The sequence below is a fragment of the Bos indicus x Bos taurus genome, chromosome 7 (genome assembly GCF_003369695.1).
Source record: "Bos indicus x Bos taurus breed Angus x Brahman F1 hybrid chromosome 7, Bos_hybrid_MaternalHap_v2.0, whole genome shotgun sequence".
Lineage (NCBI taxonomy): Eukaryota > Metazoa > Chordata > Mammalia > Artiodactyla > Bovidae > Bos > Bos indicus x Bos taurus.
The window spans coordinates 105,239,621-105,264,928 of NC_040082.1; the positions used below are offsets into that span (position 1 = coordinate 105,239,621).

The 25,308-nt window shown below is 56.5% G+C and overlaps 1 protein-coding gene across 6 annotated transcripts in view; it reads left to right on the forward strand.

Annotated features, from left to right (window-relative positions):
* Positions 1-25,308, forward strand: part of KCNN1 (potassium calcium-activated channel subfamily N member 1) — a 42,072-nt gene that overhangs the window by 1,144 nt on the left and 15,620 nt on the right. For 3 of the 6 annotated variants that reach the window (XR_003512002.1, XR_003512003.1, XM_027548237.1), the window contains exons 1-4: positions 11,659-11,757; positions 17,805-18,287; positions 18,970-19,065; positions 22,098-22,516. Coding sequence is in view for 4 of the 6 variants with exons in the window: in XM_027548237.1 (XP_027404038.1) it covers positions 17,886-18,287; positions 18,970-19,065; positions 22,098-22,516 (917 nt within the window). In the remaining 2 variants the exon portion in view is untranslated. Of the gene's footprint in view, positions 1-2,527; positions 2,634-11,657; positions 11,758-17,804; positions 18,288-18,969; positions 19,066-22,097; positions 22,517-25,308 lie in introns of those variants that run through there. The other 3 variants (XM_027548239.1, XM_027548236.1, XM_027548238.1) reach the window with 3 other exon arrangements.

The following is a 25,308-nucleotide window of genomic DNA, read 5'->3' on the forward strand; positions in this document are numbered from 1 at the left end:
AAAACATTATAGGAAAGCTAATAACAGAAAAGGTCAGTCCCTGGCCCTAGGCTGCCCCTTGATGCCTCCCCCAATCCCCACTTCTCATCTTTGCCCTTCGTATTTATTTGCCGTGGGAACACTCAGTCGAACTTCCCACCTGGCTTCTGCCCAACAGGCCAAAAACTCAGCCTCGTGGATCATTTTTCCCAGGGGCATGTTATTCTGGAAACCAGCGGTCCTCAGAAGGGAAACATTTGAGCCCCTGACTGTGTTTATAGTTTCAGTGTCCTAGGCAACGCCCCTGTAGAATCAGATCCTGGATCTTTTGTGCCATGTCCTAGGGGTGCTTTCTGGGGGTGGGTCACTGGGCAGAGGGTGATGCCATCCCTTTATTTGGAGCTGGGTAACTTCTGGGGTGGTCTTAGGTCAGAGTTGGACCTCTCCTCTCATCAGCCAGGCCCAGGTGGCACTGGGCACCCCCCATTCTCCCCATCCCCATTTCTGGGGAAGCCAAAGGTGAGTAAGTGAACCCACGACCGCTTCCACTAGGGATTGAGGACAGCAAACTAGGCTGATGTGCCCAGATAAGGAAGGCCTCTAGGCAGGAGGTGACATTGGACCGGGCTTCTGAAAGACAATAGGGGGTGAGGAGAGCTGGGAAAGGGTGATCCTGGCAGAAGGAGCAGCAGATGCAAAGGCCCCAAGGCTGGACAGGGTGACAGCTGAAAAGCTGGGGTTAGCCCAGACCACGTGGGCCTTGCAAGGGGGGAGGAATGAGGATCATCCTTTTGGTTCAAGGAGGAGGTGGCCGGTAATGTGGGGCAGGACGTGACCAGTCACATGGTTGACGATGGAATTCTGTGGCTGCATCAGAGAAGGGACAGTGGGGTGACACTGGGAATACATGAGCCGCGGGACTGAGGGGGCGTTCCCGGGCTTCTACAGGGCAATGGTGGGGTTCAAGGGCGGGGGACACCCCCAAACGATGCGTGTCCTGTCACCAGCTCTGGACTCTGTCCCTCACAGGGGCCTTAGCATCCTCCCACGGGCTGGAAGTCACCCCCTGAGAAGTGCTGGGTGAGGCCCCTCCTCTGTGGAGTCCCCGCGGTTCCCGCAGCCCTCCCCCTCTCTGCCCACACAATGCAGACCCCGGAGGCCCCCCGCCGCTTTGTTCTCTTTCCCTCCACACAGGGGCACGGTCACGCTGGCGGCTCCCTCTGAGCGCGGCTTACACACACATAATGGGAAGGGGAAAGAAAGCGTTCCCAGTCGCCTCCCCTCCCCATTCGCCTCCGCGAGCCGCCTCCCCCAGCCCCTCCCGCACGGCGGGATCCCCGCCTCAGGACCCCTCCCGGGAGCACAGTACCTTTCGCGAGACGCTCCCGGCCCGGGGAGGGGGAAGGCGGGGGGTTGGAGAGAGAGGGCTATTTTTAGAATGAATGGAAGAAAAGGAGGAGGGGGGACAACGAAAAAAGGGATGTAGGTTCGTAGAAACCTTCTGGCTCCCAAGAGGAAATTCCCCACACCCCAGGCCCAGGTGGAAGGTGGGTGGGGGGTTCAGAGACGGGGCGGGCGGAGCTGCGGGGGCAGCGGGCGAAGACAGTGGGCTTTGGGAGGGCGCCACGCTTCCTGGAGGTAAGGGGAAAGTTGGAGGAGACCAGCAAAACGTAGCCGGCAGCCCTACAGATTCCCAAGAGCTGGAGGGACCCCAGAGGTGGGCACTGTCCAGTCCAGACATTCCGGGAAACAGACTCGGAGAGGGGCTTGCGCAGGGCCAAGGTCATCGGAGGACTGAGCCCTAGACTCAATACCCCATCCCCTAGTGACCCAGACCTCGGTAGCCGCATTGTTCTAATTTGGCAGTGACCTTCACAAACCCTGCCATCCAGGCCTCTTCCTTTCACGTTCGGCGGGGTCCTGGCATCCTGCATTTAGGAGGGCTGGTTTCAGGGTGTCACGACGCAACAGTAATACGGAGAAGTTTACTGTGGTTAGTTTTCTGGACATCCCGGGTCTCCCCTCCCTCTCTGGGACCTTCCAGCCCGGGCAGCATCACCAGCTGCCCCAAACCCCCGATTACCCCTGGAGCCCCCGGGTCCCACTCAAGGTTCGTGGAGGGGGGCGCTTAATAGCCTTCCTCTGTCGCCCTGGCCTCGGCTCCTTCCCCCGATCCCGGGAGCGGTCCCCGGGGGTGGGGAGGGCGGGGACATCTGTCTTCTGTGCTGCTGGGTCGCTGGACCGAGGCCAGGGGCTCCCCCCGCCCCAGGTCTCAGTTTCCCCACCTAAAAAATGAGTGCCGTGGGCCAGCGGCGGCAGAGGGTCCTCTCGGCTCTTGGAACCTGGTCGGAGATTTGCTGGCACGCCCCTGCGGGGAGGGGTCTTGCGCGAGACGGGGATTCCCGCCCCCCACTTCTAGAGCAGCGTGGCGGGGGAGGGGGGCGCGCGGTGGCAGCCGCCGGTTGCCTCTCCCTCGGCGCGATAGGCGCCCCCTCCCCGGGCGGCGGGGCGGGGCCCGGAACGGCGGGGAGGGGGTCAGCTCTGCGGCGGCGCGCACACTCCCTCCCGGCTCACACGCCCTTGCCCGGCCGGGCACTTGTCTTCGCGCTCGGGCCAGGCGCTGGGGCTCCAGCTGCCGCGGCCGACTCCGGCCGGTGAGTAGGCAGTAGAGGGGTGGGTTACAGGGTGGAGGTCTCCGCGGCGCTCGCCGTCTCCCTGGTGGGAGTCTCGGTCAGGGTTTGCCCGACTCTGAGAATTCAAAGCGGGAGCTGCGGAAGGGAAGGAAACCCCCTTCTATCCCTCTCCCCACTCAACACCAAGCCCCGAGTCAGCTCCAGGGCCCCCAACCCTGGAGAAGGGGGCTTCCGCTCCCGGAATTTGGGATGCGGAGACATCCTCCCACGGAGGTGAGGGTGGAGACATGCGGACCCTCCCGCGTGGCCCTCAGTGTGCTGGGAAGGGGGAGGACTGGTCCCACTGCCCCCTCCCCACTTCCTCCCCCCTCCCCCCGGCTCTTTCTCTCCCAGTCTGTGGCCGGGATTCCCCGGCCGGCCTTGCTGCGGAGTAGAAGGAAACCCCCACCTGCCAGCCTACTGTGCGTTTGAGCGCCTGCTCTTTGGAGCTCGCGGCTCTTCTCTCTTCTTCTCTGACCCCCACCCCCACGGACAGGGAGAGAGGCCCAGAGAGGGTTAGCACTTAGCCAAGGTCACGCAGCTGGGCAGGAGCAGAGCAGGGGTTTATGGCTCACTAACCTTAGAAGCCAGCGGGTGGTGTCAGCTCTAGGGTCCTCCACTCCCTGCGTTTAACCACAGGTGTGAGGGCCCTCTCTGGGGGCCCCGGAAAAGGAGGAGGGTTTCTGTCATTCTCCCCAATCTCTCTGCCCTGCCAGAGGCCCCGTGGGACTGAATGGCGAACCCCACACCTCCCCACCCCACACCCCCGACCTGGCTCCTTCCTTCTGGCTTCCAGGTCTCTCATGCCTCCTAGCCCCACTCCCCAAGCCAGCCCAAGACCTGGAAGGAAACCCTTTGGGGTGGGGGGAATTCCAGATGGGCAAGCCAAGCATTGTGAGCCTATAGAATAATTTCAACTCTGATCACTCACCCGCTATTGACTTTCTACAATTCCCTGCCCTCCGAAGGGCCAGGGTCAACTTCAGAAGGTCCCCTGGCTAGATCAGGCAGCACCAGAGCCATGAACCTGGCCATAAGCCCCCACCCCAGACCTCTGGCAAAAGAAAGGGCGGCTGTGATGTTCACGGCTGGCTGAGTTTTCCCTTCAGTCCCGTTCTGAGGTCTCCCCCAACCCTGCGGCACCATGGGACCATCATGTGACCCCTTCTGCCCTCTCCTCCAGGGCGGGATGAGGGTACTGTGCTCACAGGGGGCTTCTGGAGACAGCGAACTCCGTGAGGGAGCCTCAGTCCCCAGGACAGCTGCAGACCTGGGAGAATTAAGGGGCAGCCAAGAATAGAACTGGTCAAGCTGGGGATTCCTTGATTCCTTTATCCTCACACGAGCCCATGCCAGCCTCACCCACCCAACTCTTCCTGTGGTGAAGGAATTGGTGGGGGTGTGGGGGGGGGCCACGGGAGAGGAAGATAGGGACCAGCACAAGGAAGGGGTGTCAGGGGAAGGAGGGGGGCCTCCAGGGAGGGGGGCCTAGTGTGGGGGGTGTATCTACAGGGGTTCAAAAAGGGGTCCACAGAAGGAAACAGGCCCCCACCTGGACAGACAGTGCCACTCCTGATCACAGGTTTCCCTGAAACTTACACGGTAAAACTCAGCTTGTCAGAGCACAGATCTGTTCTAAAGACCCAATCTGGGAGCCTCCTGGGACCCTGGCTCCACCCCACAACCCATGTCTGGTCCTTAAGGGCGGGGAGGTGGCGGGGATAAAAGTGGCCACAGCTCTCTGCCAGCCAAGTGGTAGCTCAGTAGGACTAAAGCAGACAGCTCCTTTCATCGTGTCGACCCCTGCACTCCAGGGTGAGTGAATCGCAAACTCAGGTCACCTTTGGGAGTAGGGGGGTGGGCCAGGAGTTGGATAGAAAAAATGGTGGCTTCAAAGTGCCAACCTTTGAAATAATACTACTAATATAATAACAATAATTACTGTCATGACCGTGTGTTCTAGAGTCCCCTCTGGAGAGTCACTGTCCACTTTCTCAGGTCACTGGTGGTGGGGAACCTGCTCAGAGAGGCTGAGTGATCCACCCAGAGTCACACAGCCAGAAGGAAGGAGTTGAACTGAGTTGGAGTAGCTCTAAAACCCCCGTAGTTTCCACAACCCAGATCCTGTGAGCTCACTCCCTAGAGACAACCCTCAGGGAGCAGCTCCTCTGATCCGTTTTTCTCCTATGAATATTGACTGACATTCTGGGCTTGGCAGTGAGCTGCCGGTATGGAGGGGACCAGGTGCCAGTGTCAAATGTGTGGGGTCGTCAGTCGACAAAGACTAAGCAGTTATGGTATGCCAGGCCCAGGGCTGGGCACTGGGAACACGGTGAGAAAAATAAAACACAGAGATGTGTTAGAGAATGACTGAGGGGTAGGAGAGGCTTCCGTAGTTGGGCCTCTCCAGGGAGCTGACCATGAGCTGAGACACAAGAGAAGAGGTGTAGCCAGTCAGGCAAGAGCAGCATACCAGGCAGAGGAAACAGCACATGCAAAGGTCCTGAGGCAGAAACGAGCTTGGCATGTTTGAGGAAAGTCAGGAGACTGGTGTGGCTGGAACAGAATAAGCAAGCGGGAGAGAGGAGGAGGAGGAGAGTGGGGGTTTCTGCAGGCACAAAAGAGTGGCGAAGGAGTGGACAGCAGAACAGTGGGGAGCTGTGGACGGTGTGTGAGCTGGGGAGAGATATATTATGATTTATGATTTTCAAAAGCCCCTGTGGCTGCCGTGGAGAACAGGGACTCCTGGGGCAGGAGTGGAAGTGATAGAAGGCCAGAAGGGAGGCCAAAGGGGCATCTGAGTAGTCAGTTCAGCTGGGACCAGGTTGGGGCTGCAAGGATGCAGAAAAGTGGGCAGATTCTGGAGTGAACTGGGCATGGAGGATTAACTCTTTGGGGCCAATTTTCTGCCTGATGCTGAAGGGCCATGGGGATGGAAGGAGGGACTCATTGTGCCTGGGGGAACTCTAGGAAGGCATCCTGGAGGAGGTGTGCTTGCTCTTTGAGCTGGTCTTTTTTTTTTTTAATTTATTTGTCTGTGCCAGGTCTTAGTTGTGGCACTTGGGATTGTTCTTCGTCGTGGCATGCAAACTCGTAGTTGCAGCATGTGGGATCTAGTTCCCTGACCAGAGATCAAACTCGGGCCCCTTGCAGTAGGATCGAGGAGTCTTAGCCCCCGGACCACCAGGGAAGTCCCTGTTGTTGTTCGGTCGCTCAGTCAGGTCTGACTCTTTGCAACCCAGTGGACTGCAGCATGCCAGGCTTGCCTGTCCTTCACTAGCTCCTGGAGTTTGCTCAAACTCATGTCCACTGAGTCCATGATGCCATCCAACCAGCTCATCCTCTGTTGCCCCTTCTCCTCCTGCCCTCAGTCTTTCCCAGCACTGGACTACCAGGGGAATCCCTGAGTTGGGTCTTGAAGGGAGTTTGCCAGTGGCCAGCTGGAGCCATGCTGGGGATCTAATCATACAGATGCTGTGAGGGCCACATGGAGCCGCTGAGCACTCAGAATTAGCAGCAGCATGATCATATTTTAGCAAGCAAAGATCACTTCTGGGACCTGGCAGAGACTGGGCTAGAGCCCAAGGGGCCAGGAAGGAGCTTTTGAAATGGTCCAGATCAGGACTTCCCTGGTCATCCAGTGGTTAAGACTATAAGCTTCCACTGCAGGGGCACAGGTTTGAGCCATGGTTGAGAACTAAGATCCTGCATGCTGTGAGGTGTGCCCCCGCCCCCGCCCCCGCAAAAAAAAAAAAAAAAAGGCCAGGTCATGATCAGGCCAATAGCAATGGGGAACATCCAGTCAGCCATCTCAGTGTTTGTGGCACATTTAATTGTGATTAGCGCCCTAACTCCTCCCCTTGCCCTTGGAGGGTCCTCGTTGCCCTATTCAGGAAACAGGCTCAGAGAGGGACGGCCCCTTGTCCATGACCATGGTAAGAGTTTTTTGGGGCAGCCATAACAAATGTCTACAACCACGGTTGGCTTAAAACAACAGAAATGTATTCATTTTGGAGGCCAGCGGTCTGAAATCCAGGCATGGTAGGGCCACATTCCCTCTGGAGGCTCCTGGAGAGGTCTCTTCCAGCCTCTGGTGGCTCCAGATATCCCATTGATTGTGGCTGTCTCACTCCAGTCTCTGTCTTCATGTAGCCTTCTGCCCTGTGTGCGTGTCTGTATCTTCATGTGGTCTTATAAGAACATCAGTCTTATTAGTGCCCACCAGATTGGCGCCCACCCTAATGCAGTATGTGAAAGTGAAAAGTGTTAGTCGCTCAGTCATGTCCAGTTCTTTGCAACCCCATGAACTAATGTAGCCCACCAGGCTCCTCTGTTCATGGAATTCTCCAGGCAAGAATACTGGAGTGGGTAGCCATTCCCTTCTCCAGGAGGATCTTCCCAACCCAGGAATTGAACCTGGGGCTCCCCCATTGCAGGCAGATTCTTTATTGTCTGAGCCAATAAAATTAAGACGTCATCTTAATTTAACTACATCTGCAAAGACCAACAATGTGATCAAATAAGGTCCTGTTCTGACGTCCTGGATGAGCTGGAATTAGGGGGAGGGATACTGTTCAAATCAGAAGAGCCACACAGCGGGGCACCATACTTCAGAATCAAGCCTTGTGCCGAGGCAGGGGCTGTAGGGATGGGGACAGAGGGGTGGGCTGGAATGAATTCAGAAGTGATCGTGAACTTGTCTGTCAGATGTGGGGGACTCTGGGGAGGAAGAGTTAGTCTGGAGCCTTCGAGCCCGAGAGTGGCAAGGGCAGGAGGGCAGGCTAGAGTCTGGAGCAAGGATGCAGCTACAGCTGAATGAGCAAGACAGCCCCAGGGCAGGTCCCCTGGTGGGTATGGAGGGTCTCCCTGCTGCTCACAGGAACTCTGTGCTAATGACAGAGGCTTCTCTGCCTGCGTGCCACCCCCAGGCTCCCATCTCCTTCTCCAGAGTAGGGACCAAGGGCTCTTCAGTGGGCTGCCCCGTGGTAAGTAACAGAGGAGGCCAGGCACAGTCCCTTCCCACCCCTTCCTGGCCTCGTTTCCTCTGTGAGCCATCTGCAAGTGCCAGATATATTTATTGATTGATTCAGTATCTTATCTTGCCCACTGGCCTGAAACCTTGCGTTTGGGGGATTTTGTGTGTCTTCATCATCACAGTAGCCCTGAAGACAGGAGGTGCTTAGTAAATGCTGACAGAATGAATGAAGCTTCTGGGGTGGGGGGTCCCTGAATACTGAAAAGCCCAGGAACAAACCCTCTGCAATGCCTTCCTCCCCCAACCTCCACAGTTGCCAGGACACTAGGGGGATAAACGCTTCATGACTTCTGCTCTGCTCAGAGTCCTGCACATGGCCCCGAGAGTGGGACCCCTGCTTGCCTCTGTGACCCCCACCCCACTTACTCCTTCACTCTAGCCCCACCGGTCTCCCTTCTCAGTAGGCTCACCTCAATGCCTTTGCCCTTGCAGTGCCTTCCTCTGGGTGTACCCTTCTCCAGCTTTTCTAGGGCTGGCTTCTTGGCCCGCCTTCAAATGTTCCTTCTTCCAAGAGGCCACCCCAGAACACCCTAGTTAAAGGCTCCCACCTCCGTTCTCGTTTTCTCAACTTCACTGGATTCTTTGCCAATGCTTTTTTTTTTTTTTAAGCTATTTTTCTTTTTTTTAAGTTAATTTATTTGGCTGTGCTGGGTCTTAAGTGTGGCACATGGGATCTTCAGTCTTCATTGCAGCATGCAGAATGTTTAATTGGGGCATGCAGGGTTTTTAATTGTGGCGTGTGAATCTAGTTCCCTGACCAGAGATCGAACCCTGGTCCCCTGCACTGGGAGCTTGAAGTCTTAACCACTGGACCACCAGGGAAGTCCCTCCCATGCTTTTGTGTGGAAGCCTTACTAGTCCTTTACTAGTAAAAGTTGTTCCCTTCCTCGAGAAGATCAACTCCAAGAGGGGAAGATTTATACCTGTCTCAGACTGCATCTTCAGCACCACACTTGGAGAAGAAACTCGGTGGGTGTGTGAATGAATGAATGAATGTGTGGATAAATGAATGAATGAGAGAATGAGTGAATACCTTCCCCACTGTGCCATTCCCACACTCACAGGGGATTCAGGGTCCCGCCTCCTTTGAGGCAGTCTTTGGTTAGACCCAGGATGGGTCTGAGACTTCTGTGAATTTGCAGCTTGGGGGTAGGAGGGAGAGGTGGCCAGTCTGCCCCAGCTCAGGCCACTGCCTCTCTGGGTGCTTCAGTTCCTGTGAGGTTCTCCAGGTCTCCTGCACCCAGACCCACAGCCACTGCCCTGAACTTGTGGTCCACCCCTCAGGGCCCTGGAGGAGGGGCTTCATGTTTAGCCTCTACCCCGTCACCAGTCTGTAGGTCATTTCCTGGGGCCTGAGTCCTGAGGGTCTCCCAGCTGAAGTTCATGTGCATGCTCTTTGAGTCCCTTCCAGCTAACTGTGGGCTGCTGAGAGGCTCTGGAATGGAAACTCAGATATATCCCACTCAGTGTGTGCTAAGTTGCTTCAGTTGTGTCTGACTCTTTGTGACTGCCCCCCCACACCCTGGACTGTAGCCTGCCAGGCTCTCTGTCCATGGGATTCTCTAGGCAAGAATACTGGAGTGGGTTGCCATGCCCTCCTCCAGGGGCTGACCCAGGGGTTGAACGTGCGTCTTATATCTCTGGCATTGCCAGGCGGGTTCTTTACCACTAGTGTCACCTGGGAAGCCGAGCGCACTACCTTTATTCACCTCTGACCTCTGTCCACCAAGGCCAGCCTTGACTCAGAGGGATGAGATTCAAGCAGACAACAGGGCCAACTTGGGCAGAAGGTGATGGGTCACCAGATTGTCCTAAATGCAGCTCCGTGAAGGAATTTCCTGATCTCTTGGGGCATGTGAGCCCAAAGGAGAGAAAGGGATCTTTCTAGAGAGAGAGAGAGATGGTAAATACGGAGCCTGCAGGGTCTGGTAGGATGGGAGGAGTGGATGGGCCTCTGTGGCCTGTGATCAATACTCTTGTGAATTTCTGGATGTTTACACAGTGGACTTGAATTCAGAAAGCATTGGATACTGCAGCGGCTTCCCAGATGGCGAAGTGATAAGAACCCATCTGCCAGTGCAAGAGACACGGGTTTGATCCCTGGGTGGGGAAGATCCCCTGGAGTAGGAAATGGCAACCTACTCCAGTATTCTTGCCTGCAGAATCCCGTGGACAGAGGATCCTGGTGCGCTACAGTCTGGGGGATGACAAAAGAGTCGGACACGACTCAGCACACACGCACAGTGCTGCAGGGGAATGACAGCAGTCTGTGCAAGCCTGGGTCAATCCGTAGGCACGACGAGAATGCTTTTTGTGGGGCAGGGACCCATACGGGGGCAGGCACAGGCTGTCGGGCCAGGGCATTGAATGCGACACAGGGATGTGTGCCAGACCCCGAGGGAGATGTGGGTGGCTCCATCACTGTTGTGCTTTAGAAAGAGGGCCCAGTGGCTCAGGCAAGGGAACAGCAAGTGCAAAGGCCTGGAGTGAGCTGAGGGGAGTCTGAGGAGGCCTGGAAAGGGGGGCTGGTAAGTGGATGGAGGGATGCAGGATGAAGCATGTTTGAGAATGCATCCCCTTACGGTTCCCAAACCCTACTCCTGGAGCCCCTATGGACACAACAGGGCATGGGGTGTCCCCAGGCCTCCACTTCCCAACTAGCATTTATCATGGCTAGGCCTTCCTTAGGGTGCTCCCAGCAGGCTAGGATAAAGGACAGGCTCTGGAGATGAGGGACCAGGAGTCCCATCTGCTGACCCCCCACCCATCACCTGGCTCCACTCACCGTCTCACCACCATCACTGACCCATGGGACTACCCCTGCCCAAGCCACTGTCGGCTCATTCATTCAGCCCAGCTATTTTCTGGGCACCGCAGAAAGAACAGACAGCTGCCCCAAGGCAGTGATGAGCAGTCAGATGTTTTTGACCTGGCCCAAAGCTCAGGGCCAGGAGGAAAATAGATGGGGGACTGGGAGAGAGACAGGGGAACTGCTGCCCCCAGGAGTTCTCAAGCCGGGGAGGACAGAGCCAGGTTCAGTCACCCAGCTGACAGGGTGGGGTAGGGTGAGGCTGAGGTGGTGAGGCTGCCTGAGAATGGAGGAGGTAAGGGCTCCCCACTTTCCAGTCCCCAAGGCTCCTCTGAGTGTCCATGAACATTGAATATGTGTTGCCCAAGGTCATCCTCAGTACCCGGGGAAAGGAGTACCATTGGAACCAAAAACTAATCTCCTGTTGGCCTGCCATCCTGGCATTGGTTTGGGGAGTTTAGGACTGGGGGAGGAGGCTAAATCTGAGTGGATATTCTCCTCTCAAAGAAGATGGCCTTTGCCCCAGCAAGCACCCCCCACCCCCAGCCCTGAAAGCCCCCACACCCAGCTCCAAGGCACTTTCTACTTGCCATCATCTTCTTTCCCCACCCCAAGACCCCCACCCCCCTCACACACACAGAGCGGAAGTTTGACGAGGTCATTTCAGGAGGGAGGTGGTCAGTCACTTTGCAAAGTTGTGACCTCTGCAAGTGCGTGCTGTGATCAGCCCCCCCAGGTGCGCAAATGTTGAGAGGTGGCTGGTTTGGGGACCTGATTTTGGAAAACGGGTGGTTAGGAGTTCTCAAAGACGATCGAGGACGGGAGTTTTCGCTTCGCCGTGGTCCTCTCCATCGCGCGGGGCAGGAGGGTGAGCTTGAGGACCAGCCGCGCGCTGGGGGGCGAAGGGGGCACCGGGGAATGAGGGATCTTTAAATGGAGGCGGGGCTTGCGGGGTCGACGGGGGCGGTGCCAACCCGGGCTCGGCCAATAGGCCGCGCCGCTGGCGTCGCACCGCCCCCTCCTCTCCCGGCCCGGGCGGGAGCTCGCCCCCCCGGCCGGGCCCGTGTACAGGGCGGCGGGGGATGCGAGCTCTGCCGCTGCCCCCGGCCCCACCGCCCCGGGGCCTCGCGCCCGCCCGCTGCTGCCCGCCCCGTCCGCAACCCCGGCCCCGGCCCCGGCCCCGGCCCCGACCTGGTGGTCCGTGGCCGCGTGGGTCCCTCTCCCTTCCAGCCTCGTCCGCCCGCCCGAGCCGCGTCCCGCAGGTACTGAGTGGTATGGGCAGGGGTACCCAGAGAGAAATGTCCCGGAGTGAGATGCTGTTTGGGGGAGCGGCCAGGAGGGAGGATTTCCGTGGGGTCCGCAACCGAGAGGACATCGCAGTGGGGGAATGTGTGTATGTGCACCACCCGAGTGAGTCGATTCACGGATCCCCATCCTGGAGGGGGAGGGTACTGGGTTCACTTTGGCGGGGGCAGAGCAGTGAGTGTCCAAACTCCATAGATACGGTGGGGGAGCTCTCGGGGTGGAGGCAGTGACCCAGGACTGACTTGGGGATGGGAGGAACGAGACCCTCACCGCTGGCCCTTGTGTCCAGCCGTTAGGGGCAGCATAGCAGGGTTCGTAAAACTGGTCCCCTAGCTCTCCCAGGACAGAGGTCGGGTACCCAGCACAGTGCACTGTTCTGGCTGTCCTGGAGGGTGGGGCCTCAGATGTGAGTGCTGGAGACTGGGGGTGCGCCAGAGATGCTGATGGAGACGCATCAGAGTGGAGGGCACTGGGGAGAGCAAGCTAGGGCAGGATAACTGCACCCTGATGGGTGGTGAAGGGCGGAATGCCTAAGGGATGGGGCAGTCAGCCAACGACTTGCTGCACCCACTCTCCAACAGCCCAGAGGGTGGGAGGACAAATGGATCCTGTCCGCCCAGCAGAGCTAGGGCCTGAAGAGTGATGGTGGAGGAGCGTCTTGGGGTCCTTCCCTACCCTCCACAGGGACACACAGCCCACAACTTGCCCACAAAACCTACAAGATTCTGCCATGTGCCACTCTATCCACAGTTCCTGGGAGCAGTGAGGTGGGCATTTTGCCCCAGGGAGGCTCTACCTTTGAGCGTAATGGGCAGGGGGGTACTTTCTCCTGGTCCAGCTCTGAAGGACAGATTGCAGTGTTGGGCAGTGGCACCACAGCGTATCCATGACTGTGTGCTAGGCATTTTCCACGTGAGATCTCATTTCTTTCTGGTCACCGACCCTGCTGGGTTGGCACTAAGATGCCCCGTTACTAAAGAAGTAGCTGAGGAAGTGGCAGTGACCTCGTCCTGGCTGAACACCCAAAGGTCCCTCTGTAATCAACCCATCATTTGTAAAAGAGCTCACTTGAGGGCCTTTGCTCTCTGGTCATTTTCTTTCTCTTCCTGTTGGGTGGGAAAGTTCAGAGGAGCTGGCCTCCTTGGTCCCTGCTGCCTGCACACTGTCTTCCCTGCTTCAGGAGCCTTCCTGGCTCCCCCTGCCCCTCTTGGCCAACAGGTTTCCCACACTATCTCTTGAAATGGTACAGAAGGCAGGGTCTGCTCATCTCCTTACCCCAGCATCCAGGGAACAGAGGTCTTGTGCCCCAGACATATGAGACAATTTTAGCAATTCCAAGAACCTTCAAAACCAAATACAGCACAGGGTGTTTCTCCCTTTTTAGAAGTCCTTGAAGAACTTGGGGACTTCACCCAGAAAAACACACCCTTTCGTGGACATCGAAACCTTGGCTGGGGTTTTATAGGAGTTTCTGGTTCTTTGGGGAAACTCTGAGGATTCCGGAGACCCCACCTTTAGGGCCAGGTTGCAATGAGGAAGGGGAAGGTGAACCTGGGGATGAGTGGGGTCTCTTGTACCCAAGGCCCTCTGGTACCACCCAGTCTTTAGATTATGGGCTGGCCCCTTCTTCCGTGAGATCTCAGGCAGGCCTCTCTGTCCTTCCGCTTCCTATGAGGTCGTGGGAGGTGTCAGAGAGCCACCACTCCTGTGCCCTGAGTTCTGTGGTCCCTCAAGAGTTGTGCCAGACTGACTCCTTTTCCGAATAGTCGCTGGTCAAGAGGGATCCAGGCAGATCCTGCCACCCCCAGACTGCAATAACTTAGCCCTTCCTGGCTGTGTGACCTCAGGCAACGTGCTGAACCTCTCTGAGTCTCGTGTCCCATCTGTAAAATGTGAGTAAGAATGCCACCTGCCTCGCTGAGTAGCCATAGGGATTAAATACAGTAATTCTGACCAAGGTCTTGGTCCACCTGGAAAATCCCATGTACAGAGCCTGGTGGGCTACAGTCCATGGGGTCGCAAAAGAGACACGATTGAGCAACTAAATAACAAATAACCACATTAATGTGATGGGCCCTAGGAAGGCCCCCCGGGCCTCCGCCCTCCTGGAAGTCACCTGCTGCCTATCCGCATACCCCACCCCACTCCCTCTCTGCCCAGGGCATGTCAGGACGCGGCTGCCAGGCAAGGAGGAGCATGGCCGCCGCGTGGCTGAATTTGGCCTGTGTGTTAGGTGGCTGAGTCACATCCCCAAATTGCATCTTCATCGGTGCGTTTCAGAAGGTCGTTTGCAGCGCCCCCACCCCCTCCCGGTCCCGTCTGCCAGGCCATCACCTCTCCTGCCTGCTGTCCCCAAGCCCTGGGCAGGGACCCTTTTGTACCTTCAGGAGGGAAGCTGGGAGGACTGACCGGGTTTCCTTGTCTCTTGGGACAGAGTAGGGCTGGGGCTGCAGTGTGTGTCCCGGGGGCAGGCTCTTAGTCCCACCTAGCAGCTCACGGCCCTTCAGGTGGCCAGAAGGGACCGTAGCCCCAGAAGAAAGTGGCGCCTGACTGCTTGTGAAGACAAAGAGAGAGATCAGGGCCAAGATCAGCCTTATAAACTGTGAAGTGGTGGGCCTGCAGGCGATCAGCCCATACAAACTGTAATGTCCTGGGCCCACGGGGGGCCAGCTCTTATAAACTGTGAAGCGTCAGGCCACAGGTGGCCACAGCCTGGTTGGTAGGATGGATGGAAGTGGGACGTGTCCTAAGACTCATGTTTCTTGTGTTCTTCCTGTGTGCTGACACCCTCGTCTGGGGACATGTAGTGAGTGGGACAGACACTGTCTGGGGGCGGGGTGGACATGGACACAGGTGATCCTGCAGTGCATGCGGTGTTTGGTGCCCTGGCCAAGGTCACCCGTGTCTCGCCTGGCAACCTTGCTCATCGTGGTGTGTCTTGGTGTGACATTGTCTGAGTCTCTCACCCCCAGGAATGTGGTTTCAGGGCCACGGAGGTGTCTTGTCTCTGCATGCAGCCCCCTCTCCTGAGCCCCAGCACATGCCAGCTTAGCCTTTTCCAAGAGGACAACGCTGGACCCACAGCCCACTGCCGCCTGGCTTCTTGGGAGAATCCCACAAGGCAGCCTGATGCAGAATGTGCCTTGTAAGGAGACGGATCCTTCACTGCACAGTGAAGGGAAACTGGTGCCTCAGTTTCCCCATTTGTACAACAGGCCAAATCCTAGGACCCCTTTTTGGGGATGTTGTGAGAATTAAGGAGAAAACTCTGCGTGAAGGACAGAGCCTGGCATGTAGTGGGTGTTCAGTAAACACAGGCTGTGGTGGCAGCTGGGGGTGCCTGTGGGGGTGAGGAGTGAGAGAATGGGCTGGAGTGGGTGGAGCAGTGCGGGGTCTTGCAAGACTGGACTCCAGGCAGGCTCATCCTGTGCATGTCACCGTCTTCAAGGTCCTTGCTCCCGCATGTGACACGCGGGACCTGGCCCCAGGCAGGCGCAGAATCTGAGGATATCAGAGTATATCAGCCTGTCTGCTTCTCGGTAGCCAGTTTCCTTTGTGGGGAAACTGAGCCTGGCCCAAGGTCGCAGGACCAGACCAAGGTGCTGTAGAATCAGTTCTGGGGTCTTTTTGTCTTTTGGCTGCATCACATGGCTTATGGGGTTTTTAGTTCCCCAGCCAGGGATTGAACCCGTTCCTCAGCAGTGAGACCACAGAGCCCTAACTCCCGGACCCCCAGGGGGTTCCCTGGGATCTTTTTCTGTTTAAATTTTATGTCTTTTTTTTTAGCCACACCTTGGCTTGTGGGGTCTTAGTTCCCTGACCAGGGATTGAACCCAGGCCCTCAGCTGTGAAAGTCCTAACCACTGGACTGCCAGAGCATTCCTCAATTCTGGGATCTTAGAATTAAACCCTGGATTGTTCCTTTGGTCCTGGAATCCAGGCAGGAGGGAGCTGAGGGTCTCATAGCCATAGTCATGGTCCCTAATATCTCCCTGGCCATACCCTTTGACTGTGTAAGTATGTTCAGGCCTTTGGACAACTCTACGTGGTGTGGTGGGGAATTGGAGGCTCAGTAGAGTGAGATTAATTTGTCCAAGATTCCAGAAGTCAGGAGTCAAGTCTGGGTTGGAACCATCTCCTGACGGCTCACTGCTGGTTATTCAGTTGCTAAGTCGTATCCAACTCTCTGCAACTGCATGGACTGCAGCACGCCAGGCTTCCCTGTCCTCCACTATCCCCTGGAGTTTTTCTAAACTCATGTCCATTGGGTCAGTGATGCCATCCAAGCATTTCATCCTCTGTTGCCCCTGTGTCTCCTCCTGCCTTCAATCTTTCCTAGCATCAGGGTCTTTTCCAATGAGTTGGCTCTTCTCATCAGGTGGCCAAGGTATTGGACCTTCAGCTTCAGCATCAGTCCTTCCAATGAATATTCGGGACTGATTTCCTTTACGATTGACTGGTTTGATCTCCTTGCTGTCAAAGGGACTCTCAAGAATCTTCTCCAGCCCCACAACTCAAAAGCATCAGTTCTTCAATGCTCAGCCTTCTTTATGGTCCAACTCTCATATCCCTACATGACTACTGGAAAAACCATAGCTTTGACTATATGAACTTTGTCAGCAAAGTAATGTCTCTGCTTTTTAATACAGTGTCTTGGTTTGTCATAGCTTTCCTTCTAAGGATAAGTGTCAATTTTGTGGCTTCAGTCACCATTCACAGTGCTTTTGGAGCCCAAGAAAGTATTAATAATATCTGTCACTGTTTACACATTTTCCCCTTCTATTTGCCTTGAAGTGATGGGACCAGATGCCATGATCTTAGTTTTTTGAATGTTGAGTTTCAAGTCAGCGTTTTCACTCTCCTCTTTCACTTTCATCAAGAGGCTCTTTAGTTCTTCTTCACTCTCTGCCATTAGAGAGGTATCATCTGCATATCTGAGGTTGTCAATATTTCTCCCGGCAATCTTGATTCCAGCTCAGGGGTCATCCAGTCCAACATTTCTCATGTACTCTGCATAGAAGTTAAATAAGCCCAGTGACAATATACAGCCTTGACGATTCTCTCCCAGTTTTGAACCAGTCCTCCGGTTCTAACTGTCGCTTCTTGACCTGCATACAGGTTTCTCAGGAGACAGGTAAGCTAAGGTAAAGTGGTCTTACCGTAAGATGACCTTAAGGTAGTTCCAGATGGCTCATTTAGGTGGCCTCTAATCCTCCCAGGTGAACCAGCCAGCAGAATGCCATCTTGAGGCTTTGAGAGGTGTTTCCTGAGTGTCGCCTGTGTTTATTGCTTTTAGTGTCCATGCTTTAGGTACTTGGAAACACAGAAAAGTCAATGGGCAAAGGCCTGGTAGGAGGGTGTTCCAGGCAGAGGTGCAGCAGGTGCCTCAGAGTGTGCAAGGGCCCTGAAGCAGGACCAAGCTTGTTGGAACCTGGTGATGGGGAGGTCAGTGTGGCTGAAAGGGGGTGACTCTGGGAAAGGGAGAAGGATAAGATGGGATAGAGGCCTCCTGGCCACAGGGAGGAGTTTTTATGCAATAGCGCTGGAGAGCCACGGGGAGGTTTGTTTTTGTTTTATATTTGTTTACTTACTTTTAGCTGCATTGGGTCTTGGTTGCGGCATGTGGGCTCTTCGTTGTGGGCCGCAGACTTCTTTCTAGTTGTGACATGTGGGCTCCAGAGTGCGTAGGCTCTGTAGTCGCAGCGAGCAGGCTTAGTTGCCCTGCAGCGTATGGGATCTTTGTTTCCCCGACCAGGGATCGGACCCACATCCCCTGCATTGGGAGGTGGATTCTTAACCACTAGACCCTAGGGAAGTCCGTGTGGAGGTTATGAGCCGAGGAGGGCCATAGGTTGGCTTGGTTTCTGGGGTGGTCGGTCAGTCCACATGTCAGCTGCAATGGGTTCATGGCCTCTCCAGCCTCAGGATGTTCTGGGGTGGGGGTCCCTAGCCATCTGGTCAGTTGGCCAGACCCTGACATGACCATGTTCCCTGTGCCCTGCAGGTCAGCGCGGGAGCCCGGTTGCTGAGCCATGCCAGGCCCCAGGCGGCCGGCAGCAAGCCCAACGCCAGCACCCACATAGTCATGAACAGCTACAGACACAGTGGCTGCGAGGGACGGCCACTAGGTGGCGGGCTGGGTGCCCTGGGCCGAGATCCTCTGGACCCTGAGGCCGGCCACCCCCCGCAGCCTCCAAATGGCCCAGGCATCCAGGTGGTGGTGGCCAAAAGCGAGCCGGCGCAACCCTCGCCTGGCAGCCCCCGGGGGCAGCCCCAGGACCAGGAAGAGGAAGAAGATGAGGAAGAAGATGAGGCGGTCAGACAGAGGGGCTCAGGGAAGCCCCCCAGCGTTGGCCACCGCCTGGGCCACCGGCGGGCGCTCTTTGAGAAGCGGAAGCGCCTCAGTGACTATGCCCTAATCTTTGGCATGTTCGGCATCGTTGTCATGGTGACAGAGACGGAGCTGTCCTGGGGGGTCTACACCAAGGTAGGCATGGCCCTTCCCCCTGGCACCCCGGGGAGGCCCTGCTGGTCCCACTTGGCTCCCCGAGACCCCCTTGGGCATGGGGTCTGGGACCACATCGGCCCTAGGAGAGGGGGGCAGGGGATGCTGAGGGGACCCTGGAGGTGGGAAGGTGGGGGCACCCAGGGCCTCCTGTTGTTTCCACCCACTGAGGGCAGCAGGAAGGCCTCAGGTGGGGCCAGAAGTCTCCAGCCCCTTCCTTCTGCCTGGCACCATGGGGCTGTGCTTTCGCTGAAGGTAGAAAGGCGGCTGCTTCCGGGTCAGGCCCGGAGGAGACAGGGGAGCACCAGAGAAGAGCTGCTTTGAGGAGCAGGGAAAGAACTTTGCCCCTTTCGAGGGCGAGCTGGGCCAGGTTATGAGCTGGGTTGTGGGTCCCCAAGTGGATGCCAGGACGGAGGGAGATGAGAGCCAAGTCAGCCTGTAAACTCTAAAGTGCTGCATCTGCTCGAGGCCTGGTTTTATAAACTATGAAGTGCTATGCCCATGTGAGGCCTGGCCTTATAAACTGAAGTGCCACCTTGCTGTCAGCCCAAGCCTAAGGAGTAAGGACTGGAGCTTCACTTCCTGAGTGAAGTGACTGGGTGGGGGGTCAGGAGTGCTGCCCGCCTCCAGTGTCTGTCCTGCCCTCTGCTCTCTCTTTGCCCAGGAGTCCCTGTACTCATTTGCACTCAAATGCCTCATCAGCCTCTCCACGGTCATCCTGCTGGGCCTGGTCATCCTCTACCATGCCCGAGAGATCCAGGTCAGTGCTCAGTGGGCTTAGGCAGCTCCCCTTCCGGCTCCCCAGAGCCCCCCACAACAGCCACCTCCATGAGTACACACTCAGTCGTGTCCAACTCTTTGTGACCCTTTGGACTGTAGCCTGCCAGTCTCCTCTATCCATGGGATTCTCCAATACTGCAGTGGGTTGCCGTTTCCTCCTCCAGAGGATCTTCCCAACCCAGGGATTGAACCTGCGTCTCTTGTATCTCCTGCATTGGCATGCGGGTTCTTTACCACTAGTGCCAGCTGGGAAGCCCCCAGGACCTGGGAACCCTCTAAAACATAGAGGGATCAATAGCCACTTTATAGAAGAAAAAAAAAAGATCTCCATGGAAACACACTGTTTAGATCACTCTAAATTTCCTGGAATGCGTATCGTCATTTTAATTTTCATCGATAATTTGGTAAAGAAGACTAACAGTGAGGGAGCAGGCAGTGGGCTGGGGTTCTGAGGTGCACGTGGATTGTTTTTGCAGCCCTGGGGTCTTCTGAGGTTTTGCAGCCATGGAGTCCGGTGTTTGTAGCCCCAGGCTCCTTTTCCTCATCCACTGGACCTGTGTTTGAAAGATTTCTCATGTGCCAAGGATTCTCCTATTTCAGGGGCTGATCAAAACCTGGTCAGGTCCCTGGAGAGCCAAGTTCAGGGCTTGTAAGGCAGGTGTTACCACAGCAGGCCAGCACCAGGACCTGGGTATACCAAAGGGGGTCAGATCTGGCTCCTGACTCTGGCCTTTGACCCCTGACCTCAAGGAGCCACAGCCTGGCAGGAGATGGGCGTAGGAAAATCCTACCTAGGTTGTACTGTATGCAGACCTGTCAGCAGACAGTCAGAGTCTGGTACACAGGAGGGGTCCTCAGTCTGGCTAGGAGTTGGGGTAGGAGGACGGTGACCCTTGAAGTAGAGGAAGCAGTTCTAAAGGGACAGCTGGGAACAGCAACAGTTAAACATGGAGTTACCTATGACCCAGCAATTCCACCCCTAGTTACACACCCGGGAGAAACAACTACATCCACACAAAGACGTGTACGCATGTGTTCAGAGCAGCATTGTTCACAGTTGCCTAAAAGTGGAAACCACCCAAATATCCACTGACTGATGTATGGATAAATAAATGGTAGTCCGTCCATACAAGGGCATATTATTCAGCAAAACAAAAAAGGATGAAGTACTGTACGTTTGCAGCACCGCAGCTGAGTGTCTCACACAACAGAAGTATATTTTCTCATGGGGCTTCCCTGATGGCTTAGACAGTAAAGAATCCGCCTGCAATGCAGGAGACCTGGGTTCGATCCCTGGGTTGGGAAGATCCCCTGGAGAAAGAAATGGCAACCCACTCCAGTATGCTTGCCTGGGAAATCCCGTGGACAGAGGAGCCTGGCAGGCTACAGTCCACAGGGTCATAAAGAGTCAGACATGACTGAATGACTAACACACACATGTATTCTCTAGCATCTCTGGAGGCTGGAAGGCCAAGGTCAGGTGCTGGCAGGGTTGGTTTCTCCTGAGGCTCTCTGCTTGACATGCAGGCAGCTGCCTTCTCATGTTGACCTCACACAGCCTTTGCTATATGCACATATACCCCTCTATGCAATATACCCCTGTATATACCCTTCTTATAAGGATACCAGTCCTGTAGGACAGGCCCCACCCCTATGACCTCACTTAATCTTAATTATATCTTTAAAGGCCCTATTTCCAAATACAGTCATATTGGGGGCTAGGGCCTTAGCAGTTGAATATTGAGTGGACAAAGTTCAGTCCATAACTCTCCACCCTCTGGCCCACCTCCCAAATCCATGTCCTTCTCCCATGCAAAATTCATCAATCCCAGCAGCCCCCAAAGTCTTAACCCATTCCAGCATCAACTCAAAGTCCAAAATCTCCTTTAAATATCATCTAGGGACTTCCCCAGTGGTCCAGTGGTTAAGAATCCACACTTCCACTTCAGGGGCCCAGGTTCGATCCCAGGTCAGGGAAGTAAAATCCCATGTACTGTGCAGTGTGGCCAAAGGAAAAAAGAAAGAAAGATTATATTTCAATGTGTGTGTTCTGTTACTCAGTTGTGTCTGACCCTTTGCAACCCCATGGACTGTATAGCTCACCAGGATCCTCTGTCCATGGGATTATCCCAGCAAGAATACTGGAGTGGGTTGCAGTTTCCTACTCCAGGGGATCTTCCCGACCCAGGGATCAAATGTGCATCTCTTGCATCTCCTAGATTGGCAGGCTAAGTATCATCTAAAACAGACATGGGTGAGACTTGAGGTACAGTTCCCCTGGAGACAAAATTTTCCTCCAGCTGTGAACCAGATAAGCTGTGTGCTTCCAAAGTACAGTGGTGGGACTAGCATAGGGTAGACATTCCCATCCCCGAAGCCGACAGATATGAGAGGAGAGGAGTGAGAGGTCCTAAACCTGTCTCAGACCTGCCCAGGCAAATTCCACTGGGTGTGAAGGTTGGAGAATGATCCTCACTGGCTCAGCGCCCCACCTTCCGGCCTACCGAGGCACAGCCTTGCCTCCTGGACCCTGGCTCGTGGCCTTCTGTGACTGCCGTCTTTTTCTCAGCATAATGTCTTCACGGAGTAGCGTGTGCCAACGCTTCTCTCCTCTCTGTGGCTGAGACACGTTCCACGCGTGGAAGGACCACATGCTGTTTTTCTCTCCATCCCTGGATGGACGTTGGCTGGTTTCTACTTTGGGCACCCGTGAGCAGTGCTACTGTGATTGCACGCACACAAGGATGTGTTTGAACAACGGTTCTCATCTCTCTTGCCCATATACCTAGGACTGGGAGGGCTGGGTCATTGGGAACTCTGTGTTTGACTTTGGGGGGAACACCTGTGCCCTGTTTAGCTTGAATTGTGGCTGACCCTGGGCACTAGGGGGTTTTGCCTGTGAGGCCATGTTTGTTGTAAAAGTTGGTGCGGTTTGGGGCTGGGATCTCCCACCCTCCGTGGCCTGGGCACGTGTCCAACACCCACTGTGTCCTGCCCACCCGATCTCTGCAGCTGTTCATGGTGGACAACGGGGCGGACGACTGGCGCATCGCCATGACATGCGAGCGTGTGTTCCTCATCTCCCTGGAGCTGGCCGTATGCGCCATCCACCCGGTGCCCGGCCACTACCGCTTCACGTGGACAGCGCGGCTGGCCTTCACGTACACGCCGTCAGCGGCCGAGGCTGACGTGGATGTGCTGCTCTCCGTGCCCATGTTCCTGCGTCTCTACCTGCTGGGCCGCGTCATGCTGCTGCACAGCAAGATCTTCACAGACGCCTCCAGCCGCAGCATCGGCGCCCTCAACAAGATCACCTTCAACACGCGCTTCGTCATGAAGACGCTCATGACCATCTGCCCGGGCACTGTGCTCCTTGTCTTCAGCATCTCCTCCTGGATCATCGCTGCCTGGACCGTGCGGGTCTGCGAGAGGTGCGCCCCTGACCCCTGGGCCCTGACCCCCCATGACCCTCAGGCCCACCCATGATTTTAGTGACCCCAGGGCTCCCCCAGCCATCACTCTGACCCTGCTGAACCCCGTACCCACCCATGGCTCCGTCCCCGTGACCCCTGATCCTGCTGACCCCTGCCCCCAGTTCCTGGCCTCAGCGACTGTCTCTCACATGCAGCTTCCTCATCCCTGGGGCTCCAGCCCTGTGTCCCCAGCCACCCCCAACTCCTACCCTGACCCTCACCCCTCCGGGACTGCATCCCTCCTCCCGCTTCCCCTCCCTCCAGGGGCCCCTCCACTGGCCCCGTCTCTGGCCCAGGGTGGTGGAGGCAGCAGGAACAGGGACCCGCTCTGTCCACTTGCATCCCCTACAATTTAACCTGCTCTCCTTCTCCCCTCTGCCCACACTGCCGGACTGTAGGGAAAACATGTGAGTCCTGCCCTCAGCCGAGCTGTGTGTGCAAAGCTGCCAGCTGCCCTGCCCGCCAGGAATTTAAGATCAGCTGCCACCAGGGAAGGGAGTGGAGAGGGGAGGCGGGTGTCCGGGACCCGCCCAGAGCCCGTGGGCCATGGGGAGGGTTTGTTTCAGTGCCACCAGGCGGGTCTGGGTCACTCTCGGGCCCGGGGCCCTGGGCACCCCTGGGGTCCTTGCCACCAAGGAGGGGGCAGCAGGAGGGAGTAGAGGGAAGAAGAATTTAGCTCTGGCACCTGGTTGAGGCAGCTGGCCCCAGGGGGCAGGGACAGCTCCTTCAGTGGGTCTGGGATGAACGAGCACAGTCCCAGCTTTTAAGACCCCCATACAGGGGTTTGTTCTGAACGGCCTTGGAAGGTGCAGGGCCATCCAGCCAACTTACAGATGAGAACACTGCGGCTCTGAGGAGCTAAAGGGACACCCTGAGGGCCCAACTCCTGCTTCTCTCCAGAAACCCCCCGGGGCTTCATGGTGAGGGAAGGGTCCCCCTGGATCTCTCAAGGAAGGGAAATGCCTTGTCTGGGAGGGGGTCTCTCTTGCCTCTTGATGAGCTGGGTAGGGGCTGTAATGGGTGGTTCTGGCACTGGGCTTCCTGGGAAGTCCCTGGGCCGGACCTGTCCCCGGAACCCCAATCCTCACCCCTTCAGTTGTCCCCTTCCCTACCCCGCCTCCACCTGATACGGGGCTCCTGGCAGAGAGGGCCCAGCTCTTCCCATCACCAAGGCTGAGGATCATATGAGGGCTCCTTATTCCCCTGACGTGCCTCTGTGCCAGTTCCCACAGACCCGAGGGCTGGGGGCTGGGGAGTGGGAGAGGGTGCCCCGTGTCAGGCATCGCTGAGGTCCAGGCTGGGTCACTACAGGGGCGCCTGGTGAGGGCGGGGAATGGGGCAAGGCCAGGGGCAGCCAATCCTAAATTCTGAGCCCTGTAACACCGCTTGATGCCCCCTCACCCGCCTTGCTCCACCCCTGTGGCTCTGTCCCACCCCACCTCCTGCATGCCCCCCACTCCCTGGTCCAGGATGACCCAGTAGCCCCCACCAGGGCTCCAGCCAGGCCTGGAGCCTCCGCGCCCATGGCTGACGGCTGATAGTTCCCCGGCTCCTCCTGCCTCCTGGGTGTGGGGTGCTGGTCTCTGGAGAAGTGGAAGCTGGCGCAGCTTCAGGCTCTGGTGCCACAGTGAAAGACGAGGCTTGGTCCCTGGTGCCCCTCACCCAGCAGGCAGCTGGAAGCCCAGGCTGAACAGAAAGGCCTCCATCCCTCCTTCCCACGTTTTGGGTTTCCATCTCCTCCTTGTCTTTTTTTTGGTCATGCCCCATGGCATGTGGGATCTTAGTTCCCTGAACAGGGATTGAACCTGTGCGCCATGCATTGGAAGCTCAGAGTCCTAACCACTGGACCTCCAGGGAAGTCTCCATCTCCTCCTTATCTTGAGCCCCTGACCCCAGCCCCATCTGCCTGGAACAGCCCTCCCCACCAGCTCCCCCTGCCCGGCCTCTGTGGCCCAAAAGGAGAGGGGTCATCTGGGAAGGGCTTCATGACCTCCCTGAGCTGGAGGGGTTTTACAAGCAGGGGACTGGGCTGGAGCAAAGCTTTGAACCACCTCCAGATCCAGAGCACAGTCCCTCAGCCTCTATGGTCAGCCTGGGGCTGACCATAGATACAATCAGTTCATAGCCTGTGCAGACAGAGTCTCGGGCTTGGCTTTGACTGGGACAAAATCATGTCCCTTTGCAAGGCCTTGGAATCTGTCCTCTTGAATAGCAAAAGTTGAGTCCCAGGTCTCTGCCCAGAGCTAAACATGCTGCTGCCTTTCCCTCCTAACACGGGAAGATTCTCAGGCCTGAAGCTGGAACAGTTGCCTTCCACATGTTGACTGTCCTAGGACTCCCATCCCCAGGGCTTGCTCCTGCAGGCTTCTGTCTCCCCGTGGAGTCCTCCTCCCCTCTCAGGGCCTTGCTGATTGGGGAAGTTCTTCCTGGTGTCTGACCTGAATCCTCGCCTCTACTTCCTGCTGCTTCTGGTGCCCATGGCCACCTGTGTTTGCATCTGTCTGTGTGTCTGTCTTTGGGAGGGGGATCGTGTGCTTATGCGTGGACACATGTGGACACTCCCTCACCTGAACCCCTTACTGCCCCATAACGAGCAGCTTGGTGGTCAGGTGAAAGGAGGGTGTTGTAAGGGATGCTGGGGAGGAGGGTATGGGTGCCCTCTGCCCTGGGGTGTCCTCAGGAGGACCATGGGGGCTGTCTTGGGCACTAACCATTGCCCCACACTGCCCTACAGCAACACTTTGGATACT